Source organism: Volvox carteri, assembly GCF_000143455.1.
Source record: "Volvox carteri f. nagariensis unplaced genomic scaffold VOLCAscaffold_55, whole genome shotgun sequence".
Lineage (NCBI taxonomy): Eukaryota > Viridiplantae > Chlorophyta > Chlorophyceae > Chlamydomonadales > Volvocaceae > Volvox > Volvox carteri.
Genome location: NW_003307598.1, coordinates 557,007 through 576,017, shown reverse-complemented (window position 1 = coordinate 576,017; position 19,011 = coordinate 557,007). Strand labels below are relative to the sequence as shown.

At 55.4% G+C, this 19,011-nt stretch overlaps 4 protein-coding genes across 4 annotated transcripts in view; 2 read left to right on the top strand and 2 right to left on the bottom strand.

Moving 5' to 3' along the window:
• Nucleotides 1-110: 110 nt before the first annotated feature.
• arf5 (small Arf-related GTPase) lies at nt 111-2,403 on the top strand (the record flags this gene model as incomplete). The annotated part of the gene is made up of 5 exons (XM_002955862.1): nt 111-284; nt 619-682; nt 913-1,055; nt 1,716-1,802; nt 2,302-2,403. 5 exons carry the CDS (start codon nt 111-113, stop codon nt 2,401-2,403), a joined length of 570 nt encoding a protein of 189 aa, XP_002955908.1.
• A 1,701-nt stretch (nt 2,404-4,104) lies between these two features.
• On the bottom strand, nt 4,105-6,771 carry VOLCADRAFT_106978 (uncharacterized protein; the record flags this gene model as incomplete). Its single annotated transcript, XM_002955796.1, has 3 exons — nt 4,105-4,199; nt 5,595-5,711; nt 6,357-6,771. The coding sequence occupies 3 exons, from the start codon at nt 6,769-6,771 to the stop codon at nt 4,105-4,107; spliced, it is 627 nt and encodes a 208-aa protein (XP_002955842.1).
• A 550-nt stretch (nt 6,772-7,321) lies between these two features.
• VOLCADRAFT_96809 (uncharacterized protein) lies at nt 7,322-14,790 on the top strand (the record flags this gene model as incomplete). The annotated part of the gene is made up of 7 exons (XM_002955861.1): nt 7,322-8,114; nt 8,205-9,256; nt 9,651-10,946; nt 11,385-11,867; nt 12,009-12,617; nt 12,774-13,157; nt 14,158-14,790. 7 exons carry the CDS (start codon nt 7,322-7,324, stop codon nt 14,788-14,790), a joined length of 5,250 nt encoding a protein of 1,749 aa, XP_002955907.1.
• Nucleotides 14,791-17,777: 2,987 nt separating this feature from the next.
• VOLCADRAFT_121469 (uncharacterized protein) overlaps nt 17,778-19,011 on the bottom strand; it is a gene marked incomplete at its 5' end in the record, with an annotated part of 3,096 nt that continues 1,862 nt past the window's right edge. Inside the window, one exon of the mRNA XM_002955795.1 lies at nt 17,778-18,494. Coding sequence (XP_002955841.1) covers nt 18,342-18,494 — 153 coding nt within the window. The 3' untranslated portion in view covers nt 17,778-18,341. The remainder of the gene's footprint in view (nt 18,495-19,011) is intronic.

Below are 19,011 nucleotides of genomic sequence, written 5' to 3'. Positions count from 1 at the left end.
TTTACCTTGGCACACACGCGTTGCGGCGTGTCGTGAAATCAATCGCTTGACTGCGAATTGCAGCTTTTCGCTGACAGCCTCCGGATCGCATAGAACGGCTTTAATTCATAATGGCACCGCCCACGGGCTTGTTTGGTTGGTTCAGTAGCCTCCTGGACTGGCTCCGTTCTCTCTTCTTCAAAAGGGAGATGGAGCTCAGCTTGGTTGGCCTGAACAAGGGCGGGAAAACTACATTTGTCTCAGTGCTGACCACGGGTCAGTATACGGAGGATATGATTCCCACGGTGAGAGCGCGGACGGGGGCTGAGGCAGAGCCTGCCATAATCACACCCCCTCCGCACGCTTGCAGCCGGATCCTGTCCCGGCGATGCAGTCGCACGATATTGCATACCCAGAAGATGCTCAGCTCCTGCTAAGCGTAAACAATCCCCTCTCTCTAGGAGAACCTTTTTAGCGGTCTCAAGGCCGCAGTGACCTCCTGCCTGCCTTGCGGCTTGCCAACGGACCGCGTTCCATGTCGGAAAGCAACACCGCATACGTCAAATCGCGTGCCAAACTTTATAGTCGTACAAACGTACCGCACGCTGTGCGGTTGAATCTTCCTTCGTCCCGTCGCAGGTTGGCTTCAACATGCGCAAGATGACAAAAGGCGGCGTTACGATAAAGATGTGGGACTTGGGCGGTAAGTGGTCGTACAGGCGAGGGGCTGAGTACCTGGACGTTATGGCTCGGCCATCTCCGCCACCACCGTATTTTACTACCATCACCATCGCCGCCGTCCCACTACTACCACTACCACAAAGCACCACTACAATCACCATCACTACCATCACCACCACTTGCCGCCAGCACACACCAACAACTACCACCACCAGCATTGTCACCACCAATCCCACCAATCCACCCCTCCAGGTCAGCAGCGGTTTCGGAGCCTGTGGGAGCGGTACTGTCGAGGGGTGCAGGCCATCGTGTTCGTGGTTGACGCGGCGGATGCGGACTCAGTGCCAATGGCAGCCAGGGAGCTCCACGCGCTCCTGGAGAGACCCAGTTTGAAGGTAGCGGTGCCCGTATGGGCGGTCGGGATGGGATGCGTATGCATATGGGTGTGAGGGAGAGGGTGGGCTGGGAGAGGGCGGGGTTTGGGAGGGAGGGAAAGAGAGAGAAAGGGCGTATTATTAGGTATTTGGGTTGAGAGCGAGTGAATGGGGTGGCTGTGCATGGGTTGCGTTGTGATGTGAAAAAGCCTGGCATTATAGAGCGCTGCGATATAGGAGGGCGCGGAGGACACATTCCCGTGTGTTGCCTGATTAAGATATTTACAACGATTCAGATTAACAACTCCTCGTCGCTCAGCAGTGTCAGCCTCGAAAGGGTTTTTTAAAAGGGGGGGGGTAGGGTGCCACCCGGCCACATCAGGACGGACTCGCCAGGTCGGATAAGCTGCTACTGCTGCTCAGCTGCTGCTACTGCTACGTGTTAGGTTACAAGTTACAAGTGATGCACTCGAGTGCGGGGACATTCGTGAAAGCGGGGGCGGGGGAGGCCTGGGTCGCTAATTTGTCGCAACTGTTGTGGCGCTGCTATTTGTGGATGTGCTGTTGGGTGCTAATGCTTGCTATGGGTCGTAGGGGGCTGTTGGGTGGCGAATACGACGGTTGTCAACTGTTGTGGATGTGCTATTGCTGCGGCTACTGTTGCTGCTGCTACTTATGTAGGGTATTCCGTTGTTGGTCCTGGGCAACAAGAACGACCTGCCTGGTGCGCTCGGTGTGGAGCAACTCAAGGAGATGATGAACCTGAAGGTGAGAGCTAGCAGTCGCGGTTTGATGGAAGCGTACGGAGCACGACTTGATCATAACAGCGGTTTCATGTGTACGGCGTACGAAACGGGTCTGTGATGGTGGCGGTTTGGTTGTTAGGTGGGGGGGGCTATTCTCAGTCACAACGGTGAGAGGACTGGGTGGGGGGTTTGCTTGGTGTCGCGGGTTTTGATGTGTCCGTGTGTGGCTGTGCGCCGCGCCGTAAAACGTGTCTCGCTCATGCCTCAGTGCCCCCCATGACTTCACATCACACCACCTCGCATGCGACGTTACATCACCACGACATTACGCGCCATGACGTCACTTCGCCTGGTGTGGGGCCGCGTCGTGGATGGATGGTTTACAGAGCTGGAGTCCCAACCCCCAAGATCCTCTTTACCACTACCCGCAACTGCCACAACCGCAACCACTACCCGCAGTGTAGTGCAACCGCGACCCATAACCGCCACGACTACCGTAACTGCCACCCCAACTACCGCAGGCGCTCACCGATCGGGAGGTTTGTGTCTACAGCATCAGCTGCAAGCGACAAAGTAACATCGACGTCACACTGGATTGGCTCACCCGACATGCCAAGGCTTAACTTGGCAGAGGAGGAGGAGGAGGAGGAGTTTGGGTTTAGGGAAGGAGGCGGAAATATGTTGACATCTTATTTATGTCCTCCTTTTTTTTGGAGTGGTTTGGGAGTGTTGCTTTGAGGCTTAGGGGTTGCTTTTCTGCTGATTTTCCTTTTGTCCTTTTCCGTTCGCGTTGTGTTGCGCTGAGTTGCGTTCCGTCGTGTGTCTGTGTGGCTCCTGACACATGGTTTTCTTGGGGCGGTTGGCTGCAGCAAGCCCCCTCCGGCGAGCCGTGTCTGATCGACTCTCAAAAACGCGCATTGATACTCCTGCTGCTCTCGCCTCCTCGGTCTCCCGTCCTAACGCGCGCGCTCCTCTCTCTCTCTCGTCTGTCACTCATCTGTCTGTCTGTCTGTCTGTCTCTGTCCTTTCCCGCCTCATTCCCGCGCGCACATAGAACTGCACATGGTCCGACTCGATGCGGGGCAAGGGTACCTTGTGTATGTGATGTACGTGTGTATGTGATGTACGTGTGTGTGTGATGTACGTGCGTATGTGATGTACGTGTGCGTGTGATGTACGTGTGTATGTGATGTACGTGTGTGTGTGATGTACGTGTGTGTGATGTACGTGTGTATGTGATGTACGTGTGTCTGTGCTCTTTGATGATTGAGCTTGCCTCTCATGAAATCCTTTACCGCTAAGGGAGCTGTCCTGTGAGCGCGTATTTGGTCCGTGAGAGGTCAGAAGCGGAACCCGCTGCGAAAAAATTAAAGTAGAACGGCGCCAGGAAAGCCGAATAGCCATCGGACTGTTCTGAATGGGTTTGCAGGCATTGCGGGGGAGGGAGGGGAGGTAGTTAGGAGGGCGCCTGCGGGAGGGTGAGGAGGAGGAGGTGGCGAAATTATGGGTCTGGAAGGGAGGGATAACCCTTCGTCTTCTTCTTCTCCTTTAGTCCCCCGATTATTGTTACGAGGTTCGTTGTTGAGGGTGAGGCAGTTACGCATAGGCTACCAGGTTGGAGTCCGACGGGGCCCGCGTTGGTTGCAGGAAGTTCGGAGTGGGTTGGTTGGCGTCGTCATGGAATAGTGAGATTACGATGCTCAAGTTGAGGAATGTCGCAAGCGTGATGGTGGGTCTTTTCTTTTTTCCTTAGGGCGCAGCGCAGGCGCGGCCTTGCAGGATGTGGCTGAAGAAGCAAAGAGACTGTGGGGTCGTGCGCAGCAGGAGGACTTGTTGAGGGTTGTGCTCTTTTTTTTAAAGGATTCTGAAGAATGAACTGCACTGTAGTTGGTTTAGCGGGGACTTCATTCACTATCACATCGACAGGGCTTTTTTTTAAAAGGTTTCTTCTTGAAGGTTGATTAGGTTGGCTTAGCGATTTTGGAAATTGGCTTGCTGGGTCGCCGGTTGGTCGTTAGTTGGTTGTTAATAGGGCGGCAAGAGGTTAAGGTTCGTGAGACTGCGAGGGTAAAAGCTGAGTACTTGTGTCTTTCTGTCTTCGGTCACTGCCAAAAACGAAACAAACTGGTTTCTCAAGGAAAATTGCCGTGCAATGGATGCTATGCGCATGTGGAAACGCAGCCAGGCTGTTTTTCCGGGCTTCGGGTTTGCATCGCTTTTATACTACACTGTAACGTACTGCATAACTCCGTCTGTCGGGTTCTCGCAATTGCTGTGTGTGACAAGATGGGGCTAGAACCCGTAAATAAATATTTGCATACGTTCTAACGATGCCCATATCGATTATCTGTATGGTCCGTATGGTCGAAAGACAGGAGAAAATAGAGCTGACCGCTAGGCAGCTGTGCCAGACACCTGACTGAGGTTAAGAACGGAAGGATGGAACGGAGGATGCGGAATTACTACGGTTCCACATGACATCGGCTATTAGAAGTTCAGTGCTTCGCATCGTGAGGTCGTCGACTTACGGCCGTCGACTTTCCTATATAACATGTTGGACGGTATGTTTCATCAGATGCTCAAAGATGTTTCTGAAGGGCGGCAGCAGATCACTATCTGCGAGGTGGCTCTGTTGGCAATTTCGCACAGCTTATCTTCCATGTGCTCAGATTCAAACATCTTTGGAAGCCTAAGAAGCCTTAGATTTCGCTTAATTGCTGATGTATGCCGCCGGGAGTAACCAATCCTGCTGATTCGGAGATTGATTAAAATTACATCTCGAGTGACTAGCCGTATCGCCTGAGATTTACCATCGTATGAGATTGCATGTATGGGAATGGACGTCTGCGTAGTGCGTGCTATCCCCAAGACTGCAACCGAATGTTCGGTTACATAACATCTAATGGCGGGCGAGCTGTCTCATCGCCATGTGCAAATCCTTAGGACGTGCATGGTTACTCATGATAAGCGTAATCCTAGCTATCTGGATTTGATCAAACTGGTACCTCTTAGGTTGATTACATACTGTTGCTGATTACGGTAATAGCAGTGTGGACGCCTTCGGAGTATTCATCTTGCCAGCCTATCAAATAGTATCAGGCTTGCCACGACGCCACTTCTTCTGTGCAGCTTACCTTCACGCCAACAGCAAAGAGCGATACCGCGGTCACACCGTGTCACGCACCAGTCTCAACTAACAGTCTGAACGGACGACACCCTTGTAAGCGGATTTGATTTGATTTGGAACTAGTTTATTACCACGTTATGGATCGCGAGTTATGGAACCTTTGGGCATCCGGCGTGTTACGCAAGCAATGGCTGGCTGCACTTTTGCTGGTGTTGCTATCCTCCGGGAAAATAGCTTCGGGCGCAGGTATGTGGTATCTTTTTTAAGTTTAAGGTTTGATTTGTTAGTTCTGTGCTATCGGACCTTACTTTGCTTGTGTCTGCTGTAACCGGCCCTAAGAAACCCGGCGGCACCCGCACCATCTCAAGCAGCCAGACCTTTTCGGACGGAAAGATGTCATAAAATATTCAGAGGAAAATAATTGCGCTTAATTTTATATTCGTTGCAGTATGCTTGCGGTCTGCCTCTGCTCCAATGCTCCATGTCCGACCATATGCCACAACGCTTTACTGAAATCGGTACATACCAGAAACGTAGATAATGAATAACATATGATGTACTGAATCTTGCAGGTGTTTGCATGTTCCGCCATGTTAACCAGGCCACGGACATGTTTCCATCCGGTCCGGGTACGGCAGATATGACTTGCAAGGGTTGCTATCTGGACATGGACAGGTGCCGCCTTACCTGCAAGAGCGGCTGTCTGTTGCCGAATGGAAGTCGGGGACCCCAGGCCGCACTGAACTTGCGTTCTTGCAATCCGTACACTGACTCCATCGCCGTTACGAGCGATGGGAAGATGAGCTGTGTTAAGTCAACGGGCCGGTGACCATTGACGAGTTGTTTTGGAGGTTGGTTAACTGGGTGACTACGGGTGCTTGATGCTGGTTGCATCACACGAGAGATTGGGGAGTTGGTTCCGTACATTAACGGTTAGCCTCTTATGTGCCTAGCCTTTGGGCCCGTACTAATACTAGATGGGGTGCAAAACTACATACGTGCCTTGCATGCCCGTATGTGGATGTGCGTGTGGATGTGCGTGTGGATGTTCGTGTGGATGTGCGTGTGGATGTGCGTGTGGATGTGCGTGTGGATGTGCGCATTTAGTGTGCGGTCTGTGCGGGTGAGGAGCTGCTGGTATGAGGCGTGGAAGGGGGATTGTTCATTGAGCATTCATGGCGGGGCATTGAGACCGAAGATTTGATGATGAATTGATTGGCTCTGGTGCACAGAGGCATGGCGCGTAGTTGTGTATTTGCATGGGAGAACACGTTTCCGGCTTGGGCATGGTGGCTGAGGTTGTCCGTGGTCATGAATACAATGAACGGTAATTTTTGAATTTCGGCAGGCATGTCCGAACAAGTGCGCATGCTGTTGAGCGCCATGGCATGGTGCACAGCGATTGCACTAGATGCACTTGCCCGCACCGGGTGCGTCTATAGGCCGCACCTTGTGGCTTCAGAGGACTGATGGAAAGTTCTCCTTTGTTTTTCTGAATCGTTTTCTTCGTGCCTTTGGTTATGCTCGTGCGTCTGTGCGTGCTTGCATCCGACGCGTACGGCTGCCACAAACTCATGTTTCGAAGGACTCTGATAATATTGGAAGGATAGGGAGGGACGTCAAATAATATTCTTTCTGCCTGTAAGAACAACGAGCGATGCATGGGCGGCACCGCCTTTCCTTTCCCCCAGGTCACGGTGCCCAACTTCTTTGCTGTAATAATGCACAAGTAGGTGACTGGCGTCAGGTTGCACTCACTGATGCTAGCAGCTGTTGGGATGGCGAACGATGGGGATGCCGTCCTTATAGGGATGGCGTCCATAAAGATGCCGTGCTCCAGGCGAAACGGGCACATTACAATCATTTCAATACTCCTGACGTTAATTGCTGCTGTTGAAAGTTCTTTGAGCGCTTACCGGGCCGGGACCGTTAATTCTGTTGGACAGCAACTTAAATCAGGATGATATCGGGTCTTACGACACGTGCTCGTAAGCATCTTAACAGCAAAACTTGTGTATGAAAACAAAATACAATCGAGTGCAAGAAGCCCTGGTTGAATACTGATTGGACTTGCACCGCCACGGCAGCTCCAAGAGGCTCAACGTGCAGCCTAATGGACTCCGACTCTCACAGCAACGCCACTTGAGACATTTTGGTATAAAGCTTTCATCAAAGGAAACTAATTTTGTGATCAGCAACGCTAAAGACAAGACCTTCTGTCGGAAGGCACGCCGACTTTTGTAGCTCTAACGTAATCGCCATGGTGAGATGTATGTTTACAGTTTTTATTGAACAACACTAAGGACTGCTTTGGCCGCATGCTTACTTCTTTGTGAGCTTTTTCAAGCACCAAGCCGACAAGCTTCCGCCACCCCAACCTGGCCATGGGCTTAAGGGAAAGCAAAGATTCCGCTATGCTGCCTGGATCGGGAACATTTCCTTTTCCAAAGAACACTGATATTCCCCGTGGCAGCAAGAGCTCGACAGTTGCCGACGACATGCCGACATCACGCGCAGTACCAGTACTCCGAGGACCCCTGCCGGATTTTATCAATATCAATATCATCTGGCCGGAAGACAGCTCTCAACCTGCCGTACAGATCCGCCGCGCCATCGCGCTTCACTTGGCGTCCAGTCCCGACAGCCGCCTGGGCCCCCTGCGCGTCCAGTTGCCGAACTTATCTTGGCACTTGCGCCGAAACTACCCTGACTTATGGCTCAACCCGGCGCACAAATGGCCTAAGTTGAAGGTCCTGCTGCTCGACGACGGTAGCAGAAACGCGTTCTTATGTCAGCGAGACGAGGAGGGCCGGGACGTGGTGGTGCTGAACGCCACAGCACTTCAAGCGATGGCGGCGGCGGCGGCGGCGCCGCCAGCGGTGGTAGATCGGGACCCGATGATCCCGAAACCGGCAGCGCAGCGCGGCGACGGGGGCGCCGGAGCCGGCCCCCTGCCAACGATGTCAGGCGAACCCTCCGTACCTTCTGCGGCTGCAGCAGCAGCGGCGGCGCCGCCCGCCGTATCGCTATCGTCGCCACCGCAGCTACCTTCGCCATTACCAGCTCGGCAGCGTCCGTCCGCGCCACGTGCTGCGCGCGCTGCACCGCAGCCGTCGGCATCGCCGCCGACACAAAGCAACGTACACGGCCCTGTCAAGTCGTCAGCCCTGCCGCCAGCCGCGACCTCAGGCCGGGGCCGACCCACGGGTCGGTCTGCCGCGGCAGCGGCAGCTTCCGTCACCGCCGCCGCCAGTGCACCCACCGCCGCACCCACCATCACCATCGCCGCCACTGCAGCTCCTTCCCTGGACCAGGACGAGAAATTCAACGCTGATCTACAGCTCTTAGTACGTCACGCGCTGGTCGCCGACCCGCGCTTCAATGAGCAGCATGTACGGCTGCTACGAGTCACGGCCGTCTGGCTTGCTACCAGCCCTCAGCCCTCCCTAGGGTCGTACAGCGCAACGTTGACCAACATCCGCACCTTCCTCATGAAGGAGCATGCCGGATTCTGGTACGGCACAGATTCCTGGCGGCCGCCTTTGGGGGAACTCTTAAAGAGTCCTGCTGCTCGAGGAATCTTCCAGGTTGGCGGATCCCATCAGCCGGAGGGAAGCATGGGCGAGTTAGTGAGCCTACGTTTGGATGCGCTTCTGCAGGCGGCTGCCATCGGCGGCCGCGGCCGCGGCGGCGCGCCTAAGGCGGCGGCGGCGGCGACGGGCCCGTTGGAGCTGGTGCCTGACCATCGTCCGCTGCATGCGGCTGCTCCACAACAGGCGGTTGCGAGCAAGGAAAAAGAAAAGAAAACGATTTCGAAGGGATCAAACCCACGACCCGTGCAGCTAGGAGTTCTGGTGGCTTCTGAGCGGGTCTTGGAAAAGCAGCAGCGGCCGTTGGTCCTCGAATCCATTACTGATGCCGCAGCAGCAGTAGCAACGAAAGCTTCAAGAGGAGGTCCTGCAGGATCTGGATCGGCGCCGGTATCTCGTACGGCACCTGTACGAACGTCATCAGCGGCCTCGGCGCCGCCGGTGGCGTTGCCATCGTCAGCCTTATCGCCTGGTTTATCCAAGCCGCCGGAAGGGCGTCCAGATGCTGACGTCAGCTCGGATCTATCTGCAGTAGCCGCAGAGACATCGAAAGCTGCAGCTGCGGCAGTAGCAACGAGGAAAGGAACGATGGTGGCGTCGTCGTCGGTATCGGCTGCAGTGGCGGCTGCGGTGGCGGCGGCCTGGCCCGGTAGTGATGCGGTATCGCGCGTGCGCCGGCGGGCGGCGGAGCTGCTGGCGGCGGTGACGGAGGCGGAGACGGATCGCGGCGGCGCTGGCGAGCCTTACACGATGATGATGGTGGGTGGTGGTACAAACGATTCTGCATTCTCTTGGAATTCGGCATTCGGCGTCGATGGCGACGGATTGGCTGACGGATAGCCATGCTACACCCTTGGCGAGAAACATGCAATAGCCATGTGTTGCGTCTTAATCTAATCATTGCACCATTATCCTGGTCCGCCTTACGTAAAGGAAAACCGTTATTTCTGTTATTTTTCGTTGTTCTGTTTTTGTTTTCTTCTCGTTCATGCAGGTTATTATTCGACACTTTTCTAATTGAGTCTTTCTTGTCCTTCGCAAAAAGGATTCAGTATTTTCAGTATTTTCAAAAACTGTTATATGTAACCAGCTATGACATGCTCATCTTATGTTTTCTCCGTACTTCCCCCTTTTCGCTCATCACACATAAAAGACGCGTATGGGCCAGCTGCTTCACGCCTCGGAGGCCGCTGCTCTGACGGAGTGGCGAGCTGCGGCGACTAAGGCGGCTGGGAGCACCAAGCTGGGAAACCTGCTGAACGAGTGTACGATGACTCGTACGGCAGCAGCAGCAGCGCTTCCCGACGCTACTGCTGCTGGCGGTGGCGGAGGAGTCACGGAACGCCGGAGAGCTTATCTGATTGTCGCATGCGGTGTCGTACAATTGGATGTAGAAGCGCTCCTTGCAGACGCCGCTGAGAATGATCGTGAGAAGAGGAAGTACGGTGGCGGCGGCGGCGGCGGCGCCAGTGAAAGCACCGCATCGCCTGGAAGTCCGCCGCCGCCATCATCGCTGGCGTTGCAGGAAGAGGGCAGCTGTGCACCCTGTGAGCCGATAATTCTGGAGGCGGCGGCGGATACTGCTGCTGTTACTAGCGTTGCAGCTCCCGCCGGTACGGCGTCCTGCAGTGCGAAAGGTGACGGCGGCGACAGCAATGGCGGCAGCGGCGATGTAATAGCGGATGCAGCCCTTCGCATGGCCGCTAGTACGGCGCTAGGCGGCTCCAATTCAATTGTCGAGGTGGCGGCGCCGGCGCCGGCGGCAAAGACCGCAGATCTAGGCTGTACGACCACCAGCGATGATGGCGGCACCGCCGTCGCTGCTTTTGCCGTCGTCGCGAGCTCCGACGACACCACGATCAGCGGCGTCGCCAACGGCAGCGCTGCCGCCGCCCTGGCGGACGGAGACGCGCAGCAGCACACCCGCCGCACCACACACCCGTCGTCATCGCCACTGTTACCGCATCTGCCGCCGCCGCTGGCTGAAGGTACCCCAACGCCGGCGTCGCTGCTGCCCCCGCCGGTGGTAAAAACTGCCGTACTGACGGAACCCGAACTGGAAACAGAGCCTGACGTGGCACAGCTCCACGGCGGCGCCGCCAGTGACGTTCCTGCCGCCGCCGCCGCCGCCGCCGCCGCTGGTCCCCCAGCGGCCGCGGCAGCTGATGTGAATTCCCCAGATGCTCTGGAGGCGCCAGTACCGCCGCCGCCGCCGCCGCAGCAGCAGCAGCATGATTCTGTAAGCGAGGGGCTCAGCACTGCTGCTGCCGCCACAACGCCGGCAGCGGCGGCGGCGGCGGCGGCGCCGCTGCCCTCGGTGCTTGCAGATGCCGTAGCGAAGGCCTGGCCTGACTCCGACATGGCGAGTCGCCTCCGGCAGCTGGCGGCTGCGGCGCTGATGGAGGGGGCTGCGGGGGGCGGCCCCTTAGGCCCGTGGAGCATGCTGTGGGTAAGACCAGTAGCGCGTACGGCACGCAGTAACGGAGTACGAACGGGTGAAAAATGTCCGACAATCCAAGTCCAGTTTGTTTTCTTTCATTTTTCCGCGTTTCTTTAAAAAATTTAAAAGTACGATTTTAAATAATCGATATGTGGTTTTCCGTACAGAAGGGATGTTTTGGCGTTACGGAATGCTATTGGATGATTACTAGCTTCACATGCTTGTTGTGCGGCAGTTGTTATCCAAACCAGCCAAACCGGCGGCTTCGGAACCTAATCCCTGCCTTTGTCCGTTCCAGTCGCCCTCCATCTCGTCCATCCTCATCTCGCACTCTGCTCATCCGTCTGCCCAAGAGCTCCCATCGTACATGTCCATACACTCGTCCATCTCTTCCTCGCCCTCCATGCCACGACGTTCCGCATGCCATGCCGTACCATGCCGTACCAGGCCCAGATGGCCGCTCGCATCCACAAAGACGTTCCCAACGCTCATCAGCGTCTGCTGGCGGAGTTTCCCCCGGCTACGTTTAAAAACAAGAAAACTGCCGTACGCGCCGTAATGGACGAGTCGTCATTTCCGCCGCTGCCGCCGGCATCGGCAACGGCTTCCGAAGCGCCGCGAGGCGCGTTCCTGCGTGTCGTACATAATGTGTACGACTATGTCGTACAGCTTGATTTACCGGCGCTGTTGTCCTGGGCGATGGAGAGGCGCTTGGAGGCGCTGTGGGGCCCGTCGGCGGCGGCGACGGCGCCGTCAGCGGCGGCGGTGAAGCGCTGTATTGCGCGACTGCTAGCGGCGGCGCCGCCGCCGTACCAGCTGGAGTTTACCCGCTTGGGCTCATACGTTCGCAAGTTGCTGGACGGCCATGTCGTACGGGGCCTCCAAAAGATTTGCCGTCAGGACCCAGATATCTTTGCAGTATCACTACAGGTGCGCGTGTGGTTGCCAAAACAGGCTCTCAGTGAAAAATCGTGAATATTTTTGCAAAGGAAAACGGATTGCTTAGGTGCTTAGGTCTTTTACTTCCTTACCAAAAATATTTAATTATCTGTTTTCTCTCGCATGTAACAGAGCAAGGATCATTACGTCGTACGTCTGGTGGACGAGCAGTTGCTGGCCTTGGCGGCGGAGCTGAAGGAGGCGGTAACGCGGAGAGTCGCCGACAGCGGCGGCTCCGAAACCACTGCTTCTTCTGCCCTTGTTTCTGCTTCTCCTTCTACTGCTGCTGCTACAGCTACAGCTACTGCTATCGCGGCGGCGGCGTCCTCGGCGTCATCGCCGCGACCGCGTTCGTCGTACGTTCAACCTTGCCAGAGTTGCCAGAGCGAGATCGAACCTACTAAGTCGCCGTTAGTACCCAAGTCCAAGGCCAAGTCCAAGGCCATGCCGCCGCCGCCGCCGTTGCCGCCGCCGAAAGTTAAGGCGCCGCCTCCGCAGCAGCAAAAACCGCAGCAGCCGCCCCCTGTGTCGGAGGTTCTGCAGGAGGCCCCGGGGCGCGAAGACGTGCAGCAGCAGCAGCAGCAGACGACGACGACGACGACGACGACGAAGCGCCGGCGGCGGCAGCAGCAAAAACAGAAGCAACTTCAACAGGGGGACGCCGAGGGGGACGCCGAGGGGGACGCCGAGGGGGACGCCGAGGGGGAGGGGGAGGGGGAGGGGGAGGGGCTTCTCCTGCAGGTGCGCGCCGACGAGCAGCCCAAGTTGCACCTGGCGCAGCAACAGCAGCAACAGCAGCAGCAGACGGTGGAGATCAGCCGGTTGGAAACTGCAGTTGACGGCGGCGCCGTATGCGGCGGCGGCGGCGCGCAGCAGCAGCAGCAGCAGCAGCAGCAGGGGCCTCAGGAGGAGGATCCGCCCGCGCCCACACACGTATACCCGTATGTGCCCGTTCCGATCCCTGTTCCTTACACGGACGACGACGACGATGACGAGGAAGGGGAGCCAACGCCAAGTACGGCGGCGCCGTTCGTCCCTTATCCAGCGGCGGCGGCGGCGGCGGCTCCGGCAGCGGTGCCAGACCGTGATGCCGTACGGGCAGATATTACGGCAGCCGCCGAGAGCGCTGTCGGCTGGCTGCTGGGGTACGAACATCCCAGCGGGGGCGGGCCGTGCGCCTGGGCAGCGGCGGCCATAGCGGGGGCTTCCGTACAGGCTGTGGTGGACCCGTACGGCCCTGAGGCCGGTACGATGAGGGACCAGTGCCGTACATGTACGCAGGTGGGCCTTGCCGTACAGGCATGCGGAGGACAGCCAGTGCTGGTGGCGGTGTACGCGCCGGCGACGGTGGCGTGGCCAGCAGCAGCAGTGTATCTCGTTGACTGTACGGCGTGTACGGCGTTGTTTGGCGGCCTGGCCATCGGTAAAGACATGCTGAGAGTGCTGTTGACCAGTCTCCGGGGGCTTCTAGAAGATCCGGAGGTAACCAAGGTGGTGCATGGCTGTGAGCAGGTGGGTTGTGTATGTATGTATGTATGTATGTATGTATGTATGTATGTATGTATGTATGTATGTATGTATGTATGTATCTATGTATCTATGTATGTATGTATGTATGATGTTACAGGGTGGTATAGCTTCACCAGCGGCCCCCTTTTCCGAGGCAGTTCCCTGCTCTCCTCTGCGAGAGGGGCACCCTAATCCGTTCACCCCATCTGACTTCAGAATCTATTCGTTGGGTTCAGCAACTCACCACCAGCACCCAACCAAATCTAGCGGATCAACAGCGCCAAAATTTAGTTCCTGGTCAGCTCGCAAATTGCTATGTATGTATGTATCTATGTATGTATCTGGGTGTGCACATCTAATGGCTCGCGGGTTATGCCGTAGATGTCTAGTATCGTACATGCCGTACATACAGAACCATCATGCTTGAGGAGAAGGCAGCTATTGTTGCGTCAGCAGAAATAGCAATAACAGGGGTGAGGGGATGTTTCAAAGAATTGCATCGCTTATGCTGCTTGTGCTCTGTTGCATTGTGTTTTACCTTGTCGTACCTTTTTCCCGCCATTCGTGGCTGTGGCTTCCATGACGATTATAAGTGGTTTATTTAGGAGTCGTCAATTCCGGTCGTGACATGGTCTGATTAGGCAACATCTTATCCGTTGGATTTCAGTTAATCCTTATTTTATTTTAATAATAAAAGATTAATAAAAGATAAGAAGGTATCAATCTTTTTTTCGCCCTGGATGATTTGTCCTGGCCTGGATAATTTGTTCAGGTCCGCTGCCTAGAAGCCGCCTGCGGCGGCGCCGTCACCGCGCCCCTGGTCGACACCCAGATTCTGCTCTGCGGCATCTCCTTCATGCTCGGCCTGCCGCCCGTACCACCCTCTCCTAACCCCTCCGGTGTCGACGTGCCCCAAAACCAACACCAACGCAACCAGCAGCACACACTCGGCAGCCCGAATCCAACGAGCCCCAACAACTTACTGTACGGCCTGCAAGCCGATCTGGCTGTCGTACACGATTACGTCAGCCGTTTGTACGACGCACTCAAGGGCATAGGGCTTTGGTCGGAGCGGCCGGGCCTCCTGGAGGCGCTGGTGCAGAGGCACTATGCGGGGCTCCGGAGGAGTGTGCTGGAGTCGCGCATGCGGGAGGAGGGGGGTTCGGGGGGAGGCCCGGTGTCGGCGGTGATGGCGGCGCTATGGCTGCCACGGCCTCTGGGGTTGGCGCAGGTGGCGGTCCTGGCGAGCGGCGTAACGGCGCTTCCGGAGATTTGGCTGGCAATGGTGGAGGAGGCTGTGCTTTGGGTGGCAGTGCACGCGCCCATAAATGAGATGCACCGGCTGCGCAGTACGGAGGTCACCGAAGCAGCGGCGGCGGCGGCGGCGCCGCCGCCGTCGCCATAATGTAAAAGCCACGAGCGTCTTGTGTGTTAGGGGCAGTATGAGAGAACGGACTCCGTGGCATTTCGGGCCTCGTATGAGAGCTCCTCCTGCCTTCCGGCGTGCTGTCTTCCCATCGTTTTGTTGGATTGCGTTGCTTAGATGTTTTGACTTTGTGTGGCGATGTGGTTCTTACAGGTTTAGCACACGGTAGTAGCTGTACAGATCGGTTCATGGTGATTTGCGAGCAAGAGGTTTTGAAATTTTGAACTTTTTTATGTGTGTGCAAGGACCCTGAGCAGGGTACGGCATCAATATCATGGCTATGCGAGTATAACGACCCGAAAGTAGGGTACGGCATTAGTATTTTGGAAGTATTTACGTGAAGCTGATGTTCGAAGAATGTTGGAAGGGTTTCGAAATGATGGCAATTTTGTGGGGCTTGTGTACCTTAGCTATTAGATATTTTGCTAGAATTCTCAGATTGTAAAGATTGTTGCGCGGTGATGTGAAGGAGATTTAGGGCTTTTGCATTAACATCACCTGCTTTTGGTTTCGAAGCGTCTGTTTCACTTTTTTGAAGCTTAGGGGAGACATGGCATTTTCACCACACACGTTGCCAAGCGGTAATGCGACTTTTGGCCGATAGCTTTGTAAAAAGATGAGGAGCAGTGCTGCTTAACGCAAGCTCAGCTCCAGTAAAAGTTCCAGATTAAAAGCCACTTCAAGGCGATGTGTTGTTACGCCTTTAAAACTCGACTTTTTTCATTTCATAGGGTTTTAGGGTTTGTCACAACCCGCCCTGTCAAACAGAAAGTGCTCAATCATGTCTAAGCCCAAGGCACGAGTATATGTATGTTGTTACAGGGTGGTTAACTTCGCCAGCGGCCCCCTTTCCCGGGGCAGTCCCTGCTCTCCCCTGCTAGAGGGGCACCCTAATCCGTCACCCCATCCGACTTCAGAATGTATTCGTTGGGTTCGGCAACTCACCACCAGCATCCAACCAAATCTAGCGGATCAACGGCGCATCAACTTAGTTCCTGGTCAGCTCGCAAGTTGATATTATCACGTCCTACACCGTCCATAAGATGGGGGGCCACCTCCCATTTCATCACTCCTCAAACACCCGAGGAGCCGGCAGGCGGATTTGAACCCGGGTCGACTGGGTTGACTGGGAGCAGAAGTCAGGCCTTAACCTCTGCCAGCCGCCTGCCCGTATATGTATGCATAGGCCACCCACCCACCACAATTTTATTCACGGCGAGATGCAGCAGTTTTTAGATTATTAAACGAACCATCGCGAGCCATATGCCTCTCCCAGAAATGCTATAAAGGAGACAGAAGTACGCAGTACGGCTGTACCGCCAAGTACGTGACCGTCCCGTCACCAATCTTATCTAACGCTATAATCTCTACACCTTGTTTGTCAATCCAATCCAAGCAAGTCAAAACAACCACACACGCAACAACTATCTCCTCCTGCACGCGCGTATGTGTGTCTGTGTGTGTGTGCGTTTCCAAGTCCGCGCCGCCTCGCCCCAACCCCCGTTGCCTAGGGTTTTACCAGGACGATCATCACCTAGATCTTTCCTCCCAGTCGCTTGGACACTACAAACATACTTTCATACTCTTACATTCTGTTCTCAACAGAACTCAGTCAACAGAGCCAACATGGGAGTGCAGTACTGTCAGTACAAGACTGTCGGCTCCCGCCGCTGGAGTAGGAGTCGCGCCGCCGCTCGCCGCCAACCCACTTGCAAACAGCTGAAACTGCATACGATGATAAACCACGCACGCACGCAAACCCCCCCACACACGGCAAACCCGTCCAAATCGTATTCATATCGCCAAACACCAACCCCCTCAAACATCCTCCCATGAATGTCGACGTCATGGCGACACACAGACAGAGAATTGTTTTGCTATCGTCCAAATCTAGTCCAAGTCGTACAGGATTTCGAGGCGCGCAAACAAACGCAAAGGGGAAGGCAAAGCTTCTTCCCTTCTCTTGAGGCTCAGACACCTTTCATCCCTTCTCTCCCTCTTTGCCGTCCTCGCCGCCGCCACCCAACCAGGTTTCTGATCTCTTTCGTAAAGAGGCATGTCAACCCCGCGTTGTCTGGTGAGATGTAAGCCAGAAAGTGGTCTAGACAGAAAGCCCTCCTGAAGAGACGAAGTCCGGCGTCCTGCGTCAAAGGAGCTCTTTAGCACCCTCCCCTCCCCTCCTAGGTATAATACCCTTTTTGGTAATCGTTGCCTCACCGACCACGCCGTCGCACCGCATTCGTACGACAACCCCAACTACTCTTAAGGCTGGGTACGACAGTTGAAAGGCGGTTGGGGGCATACAATCTGAACTAACGGCACGTTTGTACGACGCGCTACTCGCCGCTTCGGAGCTACATCTGAACCGTAACGGTGCCGCCCAGTCGCCCAGTGGCAGCCAACCGGTCGAGGAAGGCAATACACACACACATGCACACACAGATCGGACTGGCAGACACAAACACGCACTTCTCATTAACCGAAACAGATTTGTGCCAGTGGGTTCACGGGTGTGCGGGCATGGGGGTTAGGACGGAACACTGATGTTGAAGCAGCAGCAGCAGTAGCAGCAGCAGCAGCGGGGGTGGTTTCAAGGATCGCTCCAGCAGGCAGTCCACTGTTACCCACGAGATTTCCACAAACCCTTCATTCCCCTCCCCACCCCCACCCCCACACCACCACTACCCACTCTTCTCGCCAAACACGCCAACGGGGAGAGGAGAGGAGTGGGGAGGGTTTGCATGTTGTTGCATCGGGGGCTCCACTGGCGATTCTTATAATGCGGCGGGACATCGCCGAAGCCTCTCCAAAAGAAACGAAAAATAAACGACAAACCCACTGCAGCAGCTGCAACAGCTGCCTAGCTGGTAGCCCATGAGCTCGTGCGGTTTTCATACGCATATCGCCGCCGCCCGTGTGGTGGCTCCCCTCCACTCACACCACACACACATCACGAGTTCTTGTTTAGAAACTGAGATCTTACATACTTCCGGTGTATCAGCGTATCCTTGGCGTCAGCTTCACTCGTTCGTGGGGTTCGTCTTCCCCCACATCACACCACACCCGGCACATGCAAATAAATGTGTTGTGGCATACACACAGGCACAGGTACACGCCAGGCACACATATGAATTACATTTTACTCATTTCTACTCATCTACTGACCGAGAGACGAGAAGGAGGAAAACATCATCATCCGCCCAAACCGTCAAGACATGCAAAAATGTCCCATCTCAGAAGCAGGAAACGGCGGGAATGACGTATGGAGGATTACGTAGAACGATGCTAGCAAAGCCCTGCAGCAAAGGCTATCCAGTAGTATAGAGTCATCAATGCGTATGTTGTGTTTCATTCCCCCGACGCACCTTGCCGTTACACACCGCAGCTCCATGCACCCGCGGAGAGCTGTCCCAGCAGCACACATACACACCGAGCACACGGACACAAACTCAGACGGGGGGATTACCCCTCATATCCGCCCCTTTCCCCCTTCCCTCCCAACATACATACATACATACCCGCACACACTCTCACTCGTCACAGCTGTCCCCGGATCCATCCGGCTCCGGCGCCTCAATCCCGAGATGGCTGTAGCACTCCGGCTTGAGTACGCCAATGTACGGCAACGTACGGTACTCCTCGTCAAAGTCCAGACCATACCCAACGACGAATTCATTCGGGCACTGCAAAAGGTAAGCGGGGCGGCCGGAAGGGCGCGACGCGGAGTCAAATGTCGAATGCGCGAATTTAGGTAACCTACACCACACAGGCCTGTAGCTTGAGATTTCGGTCCGGCACCCGAACAGCTCAAAATTTCCCTCAGGACTAAGAAAATCCCTCTTATTTCTTCATCCCTCTTATTCTCCCACCGAATTTATAGAAGAACACTAAACATTGTATACATAAATTATATATATATACACACAGAGAGGGAAAGAGAGAAAGAAAAAAAAAGGGCGCCTTGCCTGGGCTCCCCCGCCTGCCGGGCGCAGCAGTCCCTCACCCTCCTGCCCCCCTACCCCAGCAGTGCACTCTTGGCATACAGACCTCACCTCCGCCTCGTTCCCTGCCCACTCGTTGCCCTCTCCTCCCGCCCCCCTCCGACCTCCTCAACGAGGCCCCCGTTCCTCCATCCCGCCTGCTAACCATCCGGCAGTCGGCGCGTTAAACGTCGCCAGCTGGCACGTTGTCTTTTTCAAA